This window comes from Trichomonas vaginalis, chromosome VI (assembly GCF_026262505.1).
Source record: "Trichomonas vaginalis G3 chromosome VI, whole genome shotgun sequence".
In the NCBI taxonomy this organism is placed as follows: Eukaryota; Parabasalia; order Trichomonadida; family Trichomonadidae; genus Trichomonas; species Trichomonas vaginalis.
The window spans coordinates 8,564,372-8,578,987 of record NC_067208.1 but is presented as its reverse complement, the minus strand read 5'-3'; the positions used below and the strand labels follow the sequence as shown (position 1 = coordinate 8,578,987).

The 14,616-nt window shown below is 37.1% G+C and overlaps 10 protein-coding genes and 3 pseudogenes across 13 annotated transcripts, besides 1 other annotated feature; 7 read left to right on the top strand and 6 right to left on the bottom strand.

Moving 5' to 3' along the window:
* Positions 1 to 11,556: part of a mobile genetic element that runs on past the window's edge.
* On the bottom strand, positions 311 to 769 carry TVAGG3_0829390 (annotated as a pseudogene). The gene has a single exon. A coding segment is annotated over exon 1 (459 nt).
* Positions 1,815 to 2,407, bottom strand: TVAGG3_0829380 (KilA, N-terminal/APSES-type HTH, DNA-binding family; the record flags this gene model as incomplete). Its single annotated transcript, XM_051248403.1, has 1 exon — positions 1,815 to 2,407. A coding segment is annotated over one exon (593 nt), but the record flags the coding sequence as incomplete, so codon positions are not given.
* On the top strand, positions 2,927 to 3,127 carry TVAGG3_0829370 (uncharacterized protein; the record flags this gene model as incomplete). The annotated part of the gene is made up of 1 exon (XM_051248402.1): positions 2,927 to 3,127. The coding sequence occupies one exon, from the start codon at positions 2,927 to 2,929 to the stop codon at positions 3,125 to 3,127; it is 201 nt and encodes a 66-aa protein (XP_051083877.1).
* On the bottom strand, positions 3,156 to 3,746 carry TVAGG3_0829360 (uncharacterized protein; the record flags this gene model as incomplete). Its single annotated transcript, XM_051248401.1, has 1 exon — positions 3,156 to 3,746. One exon carries the CDS (start codon positions 3,744 to 3,746, stop codon positions 3,156 to 3,158), a length of 591 nt encoding a protein of 196 aa, XP_051083876.1.
* Positions 3,950 to 4,336, top strand: TVAGG3_0829350 (uncharacterized protein; the record flags this gene model as incomplete). Its single annotated transcript, XM_051248400.1, has 1 exon — positions 3,950 to 4,336. The coding sequence occupies one exon, from the start codon at positions 3,950 to 3,952 to the stop codon at positions 4,334 to 4,336; it is 387 nt and encodes a 128-aa protein (XP_051083875.1).
* Positions 4,364 to 4,608, top strand: TVAGG3_0829340 (uncharacterized protein; the record flags this gene model as incomplete). Its single annotated transcript, XM_051248399.1, has 1 exon — positions 4,364 to 4,608. A coding segment is annotated over one exon (245 nt), but the record flags the coding sequence as incomplete, so codon positions are not given.
* On the top strand, positions 4,980 to 5,678 carry TVAGG3_0829330 (MazG nucleotide pyrophosphohydrolase domain-containing protein; the record flags this gene model as incomplete). The annotated part of the gene is made up of 1 exon (XM_051248398.1): positions 4,980 to 5,678. One exon carries the CDS (start codon positions 4,980 to 4,982, stop codon positions 5,676 to 5,678), a length of 699 nt encoding a protein of 232 aa, XP_051083873.1.
* On the bottom strand, positions 5,728 to 5,991 carry TVAGG3_0829320 (uncharacterized protein; the record flags this gene model as incomplete). Its single annotated transcript, XM_051248397.1, has 1 exon — positions 5,728 to 5,991. The coding sequence occupies one exon, from the start codon at positions 5,989 to 5,991 to the stop codon at positions 5,728 to 5,730; it is 264 nt and encodes an 87-aa protein (XP_051083872.1).
* On the top strand, positions 6,022 to 6,267 carry TVAGG3_0829310 (uncharacterized protein; the record flags this gene model as incomplete). Its single annotated transcript, XM_051248396.1, has 1 exon — positions 6,022 to 6,267. The coding sequence occupies one exon, from the start codon at positions 6,022 to 6,024 to the stop codon at positions 6,265 to 6,267; it is 246 nt and encodes an 81-aa protein (XP_051083871.1).
* Positions 6,425 to 7,404, bottom strand: TVAGG3_0829300 (DNA/RNA polymerases family; the record flags this gene model as incomplete). Its single annotated transcript, XM_051248395.1, has 1 exon — positions 6,425 to 7,404. A coding segment is annotated over one exon (980 nt), but the record flags the coding sequence as incomplete, so codon positions are not given.
* TVAGG3_0829290 lies at positions 7,545 to 8,423 on the bottom strand (annotated as a pseudogene). The gene has a single exon. A coding segment is annotated over exon 1 (879 nt).
* On the top strand, positions 10,052 to 10,616 carry TVAGG3_0829280 (annotated as a pseudogene). The gene has a single exon. A coding segment is annotated over exon 1 (565 nt).
* A 459-nt stretch (positions 11,557 to 12,015) lies between the features above and the next one.
* On the top strand, positions 12,016 to 12,367 carry TVAGG3_0829260 (uncharacterized protein; the record flags this gene model as incomplete). The annotated part of the gene is made up of 1 exon (XM_051248394.1): positions 12,016 to 12,367. A coding segment is annotated over one exon (352 nt), but the record flags the coding sequence as incomplete, so codon positions are not given.
* Positions 12,368 to 14,616: the final 2,249 nt, after the last annotated feature.

Below are 14,616 nucleotides of genomic sequence, written 5' to 3'. Positions count from 1 at the left end.
CGAACCAGTTAAGTTTGCTATTGTGACTAAAAATGGTGCGAAATTTGAAGACTTAGACATAGAAGGTTTGTTAGCAGTCAAAGAAAGTTTTGACAGAAGGTTTTCAAACCTTAAAGAAGGCAAAGCATACAAACTTGTTATACCTTATGAACCAAAGAAAGCAGACGACTATGAATATTATGAGTCTAAGATAGTTGAAGTTCAAGGTAAATTGGGTAAAAAGATTTTAGAGTCTAAGCCAGTGTTTACTCCTAAAGAGGAAAGAACATTGACATTGACCCAGAAATGTTCTAAAAATAAAATTTTATTTTTACATGTCAAATTTCTTTTTCTCTGGAACTGGTTCAGGTTCTTTCTTCTCTTCTTCTACTTTCTTTTCTTCTTCTCTTTTCTTTCTCTTCTTCTTCTTCTGGTGGAGTTATGTCAAATTTCTCCGAACCATATTTATGTAAAAGTTCTTTGTCCTTTAATAGCTCATCTATTCTGTTTTTCTATTTCATCTTCAAGAACAGCGCATGTGTCTTCTTTGCATTCTAAGAACTTTTGTTGGACTTCATCTTCCAATCGGCGTCATCTCTGTCAACAAGTCTGTCATTGACAAATTTTAAGACTGCTCTTTGTAATGTTTTATGGTTCTTGTCATATTCCCAGAAACAGAACTTTAGAACAAATTCACCTTTCTTGTTTACACTATGTAAGATTTTATGGTCGACAGATGTTTTGCTGTCAAAAAGTTGTCTCGAATATAGATAGCGAAATCGCTAGACATTTTCTAAAAGATAAAAATTTTAATTTTTCTAAAAATATGTTAGAAAAAAAGTTTGCTGACATTGACAAGAAATTTGAGAATGTTTTAAACAAGAACAAGAGGAAGTTAGAAAATGCTCAGATAAACCTATACATGACAAGTTCTTATTTGCTCAGAATGGTATAACAGGTCTAATTGCACCACCTGGGTCGGGTAAGACTTTCACTTATCTTAAAATGGCTGCACAACAACAAGAACTAGATGAGAAGAACCCATTCTATGAGTTAGTTGTCATTTGTAGTACTTCTGGTCAATTTGACCAAACCGTCAATTCGTTCAAAGATATTATAAAGAAGTCTAAGTTAGTATGTATAAAAGACTCTGAGTTGTTAGATTGGATAAAGAAGTACCAAAGAAGGGTTTTGAAGTATAATGCTATAAATGAGTATATAAATTCTAAGTTTAAAGACCCAAATGAGGAAATGCAGAGAATATTAGAGAAGAAACACTTCAGAAACAAACAGAAAGAGATAGAATACATTTCGAAGAAATTGCAATCTTACGATTGGAAGACTTACCCTCATAGATGTCTTCTTATTTTAGATGACTTTGCTTCTCATCCTTTGTTAAAGAATAGAGAACAAGATATGTGTCGAATTCTTAAGAAGCTCAGACACTTTAACATCTCAGTTGTCATTTGTGTACAGACAGCAAAGAGTTTAAGTAAGGATGTTAAAGAGAATACTTACTGACATTGTACTTTTCCCCGGATTGTCCGAAGACGATTTCATGGAACTTATGAAAGAGTCCATGGCAGGTAAGTTTGACAGACATGAACTCTGGGAGAAGTATAAAGTCATACAAGACCCTCATACTTCTTTCAGAATTCATATCTACGCAAACAAAGTTCAAATTGTAAAAAGTCAAGCTTGAAAAATAAATGGTTCATTTACTCTGCTTGTTTGAAGTTGTCAAAATACTCTGTTATTTTTTCCTTTAACAATGGCAAATCTTCTTTGAATGTAAGAATTGTACAACCTTTATATCATAGTGTGTTTGAGGTAACGTATCTTGAACTATTTGTTTCACATCTTCATTTGGGGTCATTGAAATCGGTAAGTTTTCGCGATAGAACCAATTTCTGTCAGATTTGTAAATCTTAGCAAGGTCGTAAAAGCTTTTGTTGTTTCTTCTGACTAAATGCAACATAACCATATCTTTATCTTCTTCATTTTCCATCTCTTCAGTATAAATCATATACTTATAGTTCTTTTCCTTTCCTTTTGGTACCGAACGTGGTATTCTTTTCTGAATGCTTTTGTCTTTTGCTTCAATGACTTCATTTTTTGCTTGAAGTTTCTTTTCCATCTCTTCACGTTCTTGTCTATGAATTTCGTCAAGAAGTCTGTAAATATACCAAGCATAACGAGGCGAAGCCCACATTGCAACAGCATTTACAAGAAGTCTATGTACATACCAACCTCTCAAACCATTTGGCAAATTTTTACGATTTTCATGAGTTTTAGGCGACCCCGAAAAAAGTCGGTCTCGCTGTGCTTCGCTCAAAAGTTCTTGTGTGCTTTGGTTTTTGAACCAATCGTCTGTATGTTTGGTATCTGGAGCAAAACATGCTGTCAAAATACTTTGCATTTGGTACATATCGTCTTTGACCGAACGAATGAGACGGAGTTGTTTGTTAAACTGTATGTACTCGTATTCTTCATTTATGGCTTCATGGACTATAACTGTTGTTGTGTTCTCTGTTGTTGACATATCTGTCTTTATATTCCGGATAAAAAAATAAATAAAAATAAAACTAACTTTATTTTTTATTTCGGGAAAATTCATGACAAATTCAAGAGGTGAGAAAAGAGGTGAAAAAACAGGTGAGATCTCACCACTTCACCTAAACATTATTTTTGCTGAAAAAGTGTCATTTTTTCATGTCCGAAGACTCGAAGGTGCAACACTTCCAAAATACCGACGAACTCAGAAGAGCAGCATGGCAGTATCTTCTTGACAACTTCTTTGAGTTCTCCAGGTACACCTTGGAAAATGCTGAAGAACTCCGACACAGAGAATTTGGAGAAATTGCACTCCAATACTACCTTGACAAACAAAGGGTAAACAAAGGGTAAATTAAGACTAAAAACTTAACGTTTAAAAAGTGACATTTTTATGAGCTCCGAGTCACCGAGAAAACTTGGTCAGATGTTAGCAGCTTACTTCCCTGAGGAGGATGGAAGCGTTACATACGTAAGGTTCAAAAACAACGAACCTGGAATTGCGTACAAAATTCGCAATTACATGACCATGGAAGAGTACGAAAGGTTCCTACAAGAGAAACCAGCTCTAAACAACTCAGAAAAGAAAGAATAAAAAGTTTAACTCGTAATTGTTTATTTTTTTACTTGTATGGGCAAGCTGCAAGAATGAAGTCGACTATCTCAGTCTTTGTTTTGACGAGCTGGACGGCTCTTGCGAGTACGTCTGTTTTGCGGTCTCCAGCTGGTGTCTGACCTTCGTAATTGCGCATGTTCTTGAGAGCTCCAACTGTAAATGATTGTAGGATGAAGAGTCTCTCAGACTGCTTGAGGTAGTCTTCACGGTCACGAACCGAATCTGTGGTACGAGTCGAATCGGTCGATTTGAGGGAAGAGACTGAAAGCCTGTCGTCTTCCATAGGGGCAGTAGCATACTCTTTGCGTAAGCGGTTCAGACCTTCTTCGAAGTCTTGGTCTCTCTTGGACTGAGATTGGAATTTGAATTGGGGTGGAGCTTGCTGGAACATCCAAGGGTTGGGGAAGTAAGGCATAGGCTGAGGAGGGTAGTTCGGGAAGCCTTGTAGTGGAAATTGGTAGTAACCTTGAGGTGGAAATTGGTAGTAATTTGGTGGAGGGACTTGCTGGAACTGAGGTTGCTGAGGAGACTGTTGTGGTTCTGCAGCTTTCGGTTCTTCTGGCTTTGGAAGGCGTTCAGGAAGAGGAACGTCAGTCATCCGTTTGTGTCCTGTCGGAAGGAAAAATTTTTCCTGTCGGAAGGAAGAACTTTTCCTGAAGTTCGACCAAAAAGTTCTCAATTTTCGAAAATTTGAATGGTTTACGGACGGACAACTGGAAGAGTTCTTCCTGTCGGAAGGAAAAATTTTTCCCTTTGTCCGGAAAAATTTTTCCAGTTGTCGGGAAAATATTTTCCTGTCGGATGGAAGGACTCGGAATGCCAGAAGGATTTGACGAGGCAATTTACCTAATTGAACTTAACGACTGCGTAAAAGACTACTTGCGCAAGGTCATGAAGCCCAAGGTCAAGTTCACCGCTATTTCTGGAAGGGCTGTCTTGAATCTCGAGACTTCGACTGGAATTCCAATTCAAATACCAGACGGGACAGCCTACGATGGCATAAAGGACGCCAAAAGAGAAGCTCTTGTTAAGTTCCTAAACAAACGTCCTTGGATAAAAATACCAAACAAGGAGAACCCCCTACCCCATATGAAATTGGCAATTCAGTCTCTCCTTCACTTCTCGGGTCAGCCGTTCTACATAACCTGTGAAGGCGACATCCAACCAGTTCTAAACCTTAACGTTTAGAGTAAAAACATTTTTTTCATTTTTTGAATGAAGCAAGTTAAATTCGTCCCACACCAATCTCAATGGACCGATGAAGAGTTTCAAGCCATAGTTGAAGACGTTGAGAACGACATAGACGGCGAACTTGAAGGAGCTCAAATCACAATTGCAACCAAAATTGCAGGAGTCAAGGAACAGATAGCTCCACTTAAAGCTACCAAAGCTACTCTTGACCTCATGGATAGTTACCGTTTAGATGTCAAGAGTGGAATAAGACAATTAAAATTAAAACTTCTAAACTACGAAGCTATACTCCAAAAGTTAGCAGAAATGAGAAGACTTTACCAGAGCTACTTACATGTAAGGGACTTACCTTCAAGCAGTCCGACCAAAGATGAATTTGTTGACATTGTCCCAATTTTGTCCGAAAGTCAGCTCAGATGTTTCGAACTGCTCCCAACATATCCGGAATATGAACGTTTGCCTGAACTCTTTCGGTTCCTCAAAAAACGTTTTTTGGTTCTCATGTTCGAAACTTTTATCGGAAGAGACAACAAACGTTCAGAAGAAGAACAAGATATTATTTTAAACTTGTTGTATGACATAACTGTCATAACAAGCTTTTTGAAGTAAAACCGCCATTCTCAAACCACTTCATTTTTCGATGTCCGAACAAGCACCGAAGCCAAACTCAATGGCAGATGTCCTTTCAAGGTTGTCAGACAAGCGCCCAGTTCAAATTCAAATTGCCCAATTGAAAGCTCATCTGACAAACACCATTAAGACTCTCCAAAGTAGTCTTATGACAGAGATGACCAATCTCAAAGCCAATGTCCTCACGAACCAAGCTTCCAATGAGAAAGTCCTGAACGATTTCGCGGAAACCTTGCGCCAATACGACATAGAGAACCAAAACCTTGCCCGACTCATCTACCGTTTCTTCGAAGAGATAGACGCCATCTGGAAGGTACTCGGAAAGGACAGAACATGCAACACCGTACTTCGTGAACACAGAATTGCCGAAGGTATTATCAAAGAAGAGGAAGAAGAGGAAGAAGAGGAAGAAGAGAAACACGAAGAAGTTCCTGAAGCCGCTACATGGGCAACCCTTGTTGCCGATGACGCTTACGAAATTTCCCAACCCTACCCATACCAAATCCGCAACAAGGAGACAGGCAAGGTTCTTACCCCAGTCCTCAACAACTTGGGACACTTGAACCTTAACCTTCGGAATTACGGTTCAATTTCCATGGGAAGGCTTGTCGGTATGCAATGGGTTCCAAATCCATACAAGAAGACGAGGGTCAGACACATTGACGGTGACAAGCTCAACAACCGTAAGGAGAACCTCGAGTGGTTCTAAGAGTAAAAAAATTTTATTTTAGGGGGAAACCCCAAGTAAATTTAGGTGTTTATTTGGATAAGTATGTTAAATTAAGGGTAATTTGCAAAATTAGTTCCCGACCTTTGAATTGGGCTCTTTCGTTATCCCAGTTGCGTAGGAGGTCGTCCCAGAGGAGTTGGTAGAATTGCCAATCCAAGGACGATTTGTCCTCCCAGGCATTGAGGATGTACTGCTCGTAGAGTTTCATGACCTCTGCCTTGCACCAGACACCCTCTCCCTTGGAACGTAAGGCTTCTTCGAAGTGCTCGAATGCGATTGGCTGCGTGACCATCCGAAATGACACTTTTTGTCCGTTTGGTCAATGTTTGTGTCTCGTGCCATAGTCGACGAAAATACAGACAAACAGGTTATATATGAGTTTGAGACCAAGAATGGTGTAACTCGACCTGTCCGATTCAAAGACTCCGAGGGCGACCATGAAATTAAACGGAAATTAGCTAGGAAGGAATATAAAATGGACTGGTTGCCACCACCTCCACCTCCACCACCTTTACCTGTTCCTCAAGTAAATAAGCCTTTCCCGTTCCCAAGAATTCCCACATTTTAATTCAAATTCGAATAAAAATTTTTTATTTCATGCAATGTTTTATTTCTGTGCCGTCTTCAAGTATGCCCCAGTACTTACGCTTGGAGAGGACATGAACTTCGGTGAAAATTTTGTCCAATTTGAAACCCATCTTTCACCGACCATTCCCATTTCAATGAGTTTGTTGTATCCTTCTTCGTTCGTCATGAGTGCGTCAATGTTCTCATAGTAAACCTTCACTTTGGATTTGACTTCGGAGAAGAATTTGTTGTAGTTGTCAAGGACTGCCTTTGCGAACTGAGGGTAAGACCAATGTTCGACAATAGGTTTTAATGTGGTTACTAAGCCACTTTGACCTTGAGTGAATTCGTACTTCAAAACAAAAGGAGAAAACCTTTCAACAAAGTTGTCGACCTTCTCATAATGTTTACTCTTCATCTCTTGAGGTTTCTTAATGGAATATCCCCATGTCGAATTCATAAGCAATTTGAGTGTCATTGCAAGTTTGGGGTTTGAAGCTTTCCTAATATCATACAGTTGTTGTATGACTTTTCCAACTGTATAGTTCCTTCCCGGGAACTCACCATCTTCGTTTGGAATTCCAGTCGGAATATATTGGACAAACCTCATGTATGCAGCGTTAAGGTCGACATAGTATATCTTTTCATCTGAGTCGAACTTGTCGCAACCAATTGGTCCAGTTTGTGGAAATTCAAGTGAGTCTCTTATCTTCTGAGAAACTTCTCCTGTTATCTCATAAACATCGTCGAAGCAACCTGTTTCATATAAAACCTTCTGACCTAACTCAGATGCTCTCCAATACAATTTGACGTCAATTGGATGTCTCAATGGAAGTTTGTTTATAGCATCTTGAAGTTCTTGCAACCTCATTGGAAGTTCTTCTGGTTCAGGTTGGTATCCGAACAATCCAACTCCTTTTGGAATTGTGTACTTCTTTTGTACTAGAACTTTGTCTGGAACAACTTTTGGTCTTGCTAACAGTGAAAAGTTTGTTTCGTCTTTTGGTACAAAAGTTTCTGTCAGCTTGTCATCTGGAATTGGTTCCAACAAACCTTTCTCGAAAAGAATGTTTACAGCTCTGACAATGTTGCACTTGCCTTTTCCGAACAATGGGTTTGTAAGACTTTCGTTCAACATGAAGTGGTTGTGGACAATTGCAATCTTCAACCATGGTAAATTGAACTCAACAACATAGTCGTCATGTGAAGAACCTTTAGCTGTAGGTATGTTGACTCGGATATTGACATTTGCCAACGGTGCAATTTTTGCCAATTGACCTCTGAGAATGTACCTTGTCTTCACACATGACTCAAGATACTTCATCTTCTCATCTGTAACAAGACCAGAGTTCCTGAGACATGTAAGAATGCAAGGTTCATTGACAATTGTTTCAATTGAATTGTAAATTCCATACCTTGTCAAGTCAATGTCAGACTTATTTATGAAGGGAAGTATCCAGCATGTTGTCTGACTGCTTGAGGGTTAGGTTGGTACCATTCGAACTTGACACTTGCAATTCCTTCAATTGCATTCAAAATGTCTGAGTCGGAGTCAACCATTTGTTCTCTCTTTGTAGTCTTGAAAGCGTCAAGAAGTTTTGCAGCTGTTTGTTCATTGCCATTTGCATAGTAAATGTGACCATCCAAATCTGTTATGGTCAATCTGAGATTGTATCCTTTCTTATTTCCGTCTTGTATGGCAGCAAGTACACCCATGAAGCCTTCTTTGTTCTTTCCTTCGTCAAAGTTTACTGTAAAGGTTCGACCAGATGTAATTTGACTTCTAACTTCACGATACTTTTCATATGCATATCTTGTTCTTTCCATGGGAGCATGACCATCCTCTGCACTACCTTTTTTCCTTCTCAAAGGATGCAATTGTTCGTCATGTTTCCAGTAGAATCTGGCAAAGCCGTCGTGTCCTTCAACTTGAGGTTCACTAACATCGAAAGGCATGTCCATAAGACGTTCTTCTTCTAACTCTCTAGTCTGTTTGGATAATTTGCACGTGCTGTTTCCAAATCCATTTCGTAGGTCGAAGACCAGACATTTGTCATAGACTTTTATGGGTCTTCCCTTCCTATATTTAAACTTCTTCGAAACTCTCCAACCATATCTTTGCAACTCTGCTTTTATTCTAGCAGACTTTCTATCCATTCTATATGGGGGCATTTTTTATAAAATAAAAAAATGATTTTTTTTTACTTAACATAACCGCCTGCTGCCATAAGTCTTTGACGCCAACCCATACCAGCTAATGAAGGTTGACTTGGTTTAGTTTCCAAAACTAAACTTTGGTTTTGGTTTATCTTCAGTTTTTGGTTTCTCTTCTTCTATCGTTTTTCGTCACTTTCGGTTTCTCTGACTTTACTTCACTTGCAGGAACAGTTGTGTCGTCAACATCTTCATAAATATCATATGCCATTTGTTTTTTGTTTTCCTTTCAACTTTTTGTGTTTGTTGTAAAGTTTAGAATATTTCGACTCTAAGTCAATGAGATGTTCTATAATGAACTGTTGTCAGTGAAGTAAACTTTTCCATCTGTTGTCTCGAAAGCTCCTTCAGACTTCAATATTTTATTTGTGAGAGTCTGTTTCTTTTTGAGATACTAGCCGTTCCATTTCTATGAAAAGTGACTTTATAGTTAGGGTTTGTATTTCCAGACCTGGCACTTTCTATTATTGAATTTTTCTCTTCATCTGTAAGTTCTTTGACAGGTTTTTGACAATGGTTCTGAACTTTTTGTTTGTGGTGTCAAATCTACCGTTTCAACTTCTTCGTCATTTCATCTCAGTAAAAAATTTTAGTTTGGTTTGTTTTCAACTGGTTGTTGTTGTTTTTTAAGTCGGTCTAAAACTTCCTGAGGTATAGGAAGAACTTGACAAACACGTTGTGTAACTGCTGGAAGCACAAATCCATCTTGAACCCATTTGTCTCAATGCTGTATTGTTCATTTCATCTCAGTAAAAAACTTTACATTCCCCACGTTTGAGGCGGTTGAGGTTGGTTATTGTTTACCCATTGTTGTGCATGGTTATATCCTCTGTTAAAGAATCTTTCACCTTGGTCCATATAGTGTCCTGCTTGGTTATAGTAGTCATTTGCTTTGTTATAATAGTTTCCTGCTTGTCTTCCTACATTGTCCATCCATCCTTGAACTTTTCCTCTTGTTTCAGGATTTGAATAAGATTTGTTGCATCTCGTGCTACATCCAACCTTTCTGTACAGTTTGTATAATAGGTTGTGCTTTCTCTTTCAGTTATACCTAATGTACTCAAAATCTTCCTTCCAACTCCAAATACACCTCTGGCTATTGTTCCCACTGCGGCAAAAATCTGGATGCAACTCCTGCTAATGCGCCAAATAAACCCATTTCTTACAGGGTAAAAATGACGAATCCAAACAAGGACCCCTATGTTTCTAAAGCGACAAAGAAAGCACTCATGATAAAAATCTTTAGTTCAACACCAAATGCTTGGTTTATGGATATCTTGGAAAACATTCCGAGGTATAGAGAAGATGGACCACCATACTGGCTAATATTTGTCGGTCAAAACACAAGATACTGTGAACCATACCATTATGGTCCAAAAATATTTTAGATGTGAAAACTGCTTTGACAATATTCGTTGACAAATACCATCCAACAAAACTGACATCTGACTGTGAAAGTTCTTTCAAATCAGATGATGTAAAAAACTATCTGCGTTCAAAAAATGTAAACCAATATTTCATTGTCGACCAAAACCATTCTGCTCTTGGTGTCATTGACGGTTGTATAAAAAATGTTAAGAGACTTAAACCAACCACAAGGTGGTGAAGCAAATGAAATGTCATATGACGACAAATATAGACACTTCTCCATGGCAAAGATGAGACAAGTTTTAAAATATTTACAATAGCCGTAAACAAAAAGGTTTGGGAAACCACTCCCCCGAAGAAATGAAAAACAACCCTGACTTAGAGAAAGACTATATATTTAATAATTTAGTCAAAAGAGACAAACAAGAAAGAATGCCGGGCTTCAAACTTCAGAAAGGTGACAAAGTAAAAATAGAAATACCTAAACGCGACCCATATGAAAATACTATTGACTATGACAACAATGGGAACCCGACAGGTACTCACATTCGTGTTCGTAAAAATAGAAGAAAGTATACAAGAGAATATTATGAAGTTTTAGGCAAACATGGCAAAATGTACAGACTGCAAGCAGAAGATAAAACTACTATTGTCAGACCTCGTTTCAAACTTGTCAAAGTTCAAGGTGGTATACTTTCAAAGACAGTTCCTAACAAATATAAGACAACTCCTGACGAATATGCTAAAGAAGTTGAAAATGACGACTAAGCATTTCTATACCATGCGTAAACTGTCATGTAAGGTGGCATGTAGTCTTTACTTTGTCCCGTTGTTTGCGTATATCCTGAAACGCGATGTGTATGGTTTCTCCTCCCTCAGTGTTACTCCAGTAACAATCTATAGCAAACTTAACGTTGTCTTTAACATCATATCCTTTACCTTTTATCATTGCTGACCAATCCCAATATCTATGCTTATGCCAACCTGCTTGAGATGTACTTAAATCTATGTAGTGACTGTGTGCAGGTAAATTTTCACCTGAAATCGTTTTACTTCCACCTGTTTCCTTTGAAGAGTTTGCACAATACAAAAACCTGTCGACTATTTGAGTCCAAGTTCCAAAACCCAGAACTGTTTCTGGATTTGTTGAGTTCATTGACGTATAAATAGAGCCTATAGGATATAATGTTTGAAGTATTTCTGTCTTTAATGTTTGAAGCTCTGTTTTGTCTGCTTTCTTGTCTAACATTGCGGGTAGTTCATATGCTTCAAAGTTTCTGGCATGATCTTCGATATTCCTGCAACTCTTATCTAAATTGTTAAGAGTATCTTTTACGCTTGTACTCGGATTCTCTAAAGGTGCACTTGAACCAAGGTCAAAGTTCAGTATTATGTCGTCTGCTCTAACAGTTGTAAAACTTGTATGTGTATGAGTCTTATTTGCTTTCTTCTCTAACTCATCGTTAACATAAGTTTTATCTGCTTTAAGGTCTAAACATCCTGAAACCCATCCTGTATCAGCTTTAGTTTTTAAAATCTTCGATGTCCATTCATGGTACCAGTCAACCCTTTCTATAATTTCTTTATCTTTTTCATCCACATATTCCTTATCCGCCTTCTTCACTAACACACTAGCCATAAGTCCCTTATCTACCTTATTTTCAAGGCTAACGTTTAAGTCTGTTATTTCAGATATAGAATGTATATGAGTCTTTTTAGAATATTCGTTTTCAGCTCTTGTCACTTCACTTGACATTTTATTGTCAACATATGTTTTGTCTGCTAGTTCAGGATGAGTATGTTCTTTTTTTGCATAAGCATTGTTAGCTCTTTCTTCTTCTTTTGCTATTGCATCGTCTACATATTCTTTGTCAGCTTTGTTGTCAACATCTGCTTTCAAAAGAAGTTCATTTATAGGTTTCTCGTTTAAAGTTCCTTTTGTTGGATTTATACAGACAGTATTGTTCTTCTTGTCTTGAAATAGAAACTCATCTGTTAAAGGGTTTAATGTCAGTTTTAAGTTTCCTTCTTTCAATGACTCAGATATCTTAGAATAGTTTGAAAAGTTTGTTGTGTTCTTATTTAGAGCTTGCATAATGAGTTGTCGGTTGTGTTGTATTTCTCTCATGGAAGCAATATCTTTCGACATTTTTATTCTAGATAAAATATGCTTCCAATAGAAAAAGAAAATTCAAGAGTTGCTACAACTAAACCATTAGATGAACTTTTTACTAATGTCGGTCAAAAGTTTGAGACAGAGACCGTAAAGCATGAAGGCTATCGTTTTGACTACCCATTAAGATGGTTAAGAGACCCATCTGTCACAAAAGCTATTGGCTTTCGTAGAATGAAGTTCATTTCAGAAGCCATACATGGTTTCCCATTTACGGTCGGTTTTGAAGTTCGATACTATAACAAAGAAAAACGTATGTATGAGAAATTTGAACAGGGAAAACTTTTACAAGTTAGTTTGCTTGTAAACTTAGAAACAACTCTTCAAGCTTTTCAAGAAAAAATAAACGATATCTATCTCGAATATGCAAAACAGTATAACATTGACGAAGGAGAGTACCATCTCGATATTATTTATGACAGGAAAAATGCAACTGTTAAAATCAATAGAATAGAAGACCTTGGAGAAAACGTTTATATTTCTACAAAATATAACAACTTGGCATGGTATAGATTTATGAGGATGTTAAATCAGCCTGCAGCATATCCAGTACACCCAGACTTTTATGAAGTCGAAAACCCTAATGGAACATATGAAAATGTTTTCGACCCAGCTGCTATTATTGTTCATGCTTCATTTTCTGGCGCCCAAAAACTCTTTTTTATGCTTGGCAAATGACTTTTACGAAAAACCTACAAAGTTATACGAACCACCAAGTGGAAGTATTTCAGACTTTCAAGTATGGTTTACTACAGATGGAAGAAAAAGAATAATTCCATTATACCATGCGTTTTACTTAGAACTTAGTTTCATATACAACTACTATCGAACGGTAAAAATATAATTTTTTAATACGGTTGAGGTGTTGGATTTGGTTGCCAACTAGACTGTGGTGCAGGTTCAGGCTGTTGTATAACAGGAGCTTGTTCTTCTGGTTCAGGGTCTTTAGGTATAATACCAACAAACTGACCTACCCTTTTACCAATATTTTTGACACCGTTCCAAATTCCTCTTCCTACGGTTTTTATTCCATTCCATATACCTTTCCAACATTTCGAAAGAAGTTTCCTATCTTACTGAAGAAACCCATTTTACTATATGTAAAATCTAATGTCCGCCTAGTCTCTTACGTTTCCTGTTGAGTTCCATAGCATTCTTTAACTGGAGCTCATACATTCTGTTTTCTCCTCTGGTAGAAAACATATTCTGGGTCAACTCCTGTGTTCGCGTCATCTGCATAAAGTTGTTTATATCCCACTTCAGGGTTTGTATAAAACTCTTTCCATCTCATATTTGCATACCATGGTGGCAAACCTAACGCAGCGTCATTTGACATGGCAGTTTGCATTTGTACATCTGTTGGCACTTGACCATAGTTTGCCATTGCAGTTTGTATTCTAACTTCATTTGGAATATTCTCTGGGTTTGGTTGTCCAGGTTGCTGTGCATTCGCTAAGTTCTGTGCGTCCATTTAATATTAGATAAAAATATCTCTTACGAGTACATATACTGAACATTGCAGGCATTGGTTCATCTTCATATTCTCTGTACTTTTCTGCCACGTCAAATAAATAAATGACACAATGGAAAAAACCTAAAACAAGTAGTCCTATTTCAAACCACATTTATTACTAATAAAATTTCTTTATTGTGACACTTTCTCCAGTTTATAGGACCTCTCTCATATTCTATCTTGTCATATATAAACTCATAGTCATGTATGTCCTCTAACCATCTCATAACGGTTTCCAAACCACTTTTATCGGATGTAAAGTAAAAGCATGGATGGTTATGTATAACGTCTAAAGTTTCTAAAGAGTCTCTCAAAGTCCAGTCTACTTGTATTGAAAATCCCATGTGTTATAGAACGGCGGGTCCACTATAAGAAAACATTTTCCTTGTCTTTATATTTTTCATACAAATCTGTCCAATGACATCTCACAAACTCTATACCCTCAATATATTTTTCTATGTCCTCTTTGAAAACATTTGTATAGTTAAGATATAAAACTTTTGACATAAGTGTTTCAATGTCATGAACTCTTATAGAACCACTATATAATAGTCTAGCAGATATACTATCCCAGTCTATATATTCTGCTTTTTTCAAAACCTCTCTCACAATATTTTTCTTATCTAATGGTATACGTTCCATCTTACCTATAGGTATCTTTTCTTTTAACCCTTTCAATATATTGTTTGTGTCTGGTATATGTTTGAGACGGTCCATATAGTTGTCGAAGTCATTGCATATAATCTTTGAGTCTGGGAATATTATATGACACAAATGGGATATATAGAAACTTCCACCGAACAAATCTACAAATGTTAGACCATTCGGTAGTTTCTTAAGTTCTCTCAATATAATATCTTTACATCTACTCTTATTTCCAAAGAACGGTAACGGTGGTTTTGTAAAATTCATTTATATATAATAATAAAAATGTTTTTACCCGAAAAGTGACAGAAAAGTGACAAAGCATGAAAACATATATAATTTGTGAAAAGCGACACATTATATAATGTTTTCGACCCAGAAGACTAACAATTTTCCGAATAAAAACTTCATTGATACTAAAACATCATCAGGGCTAG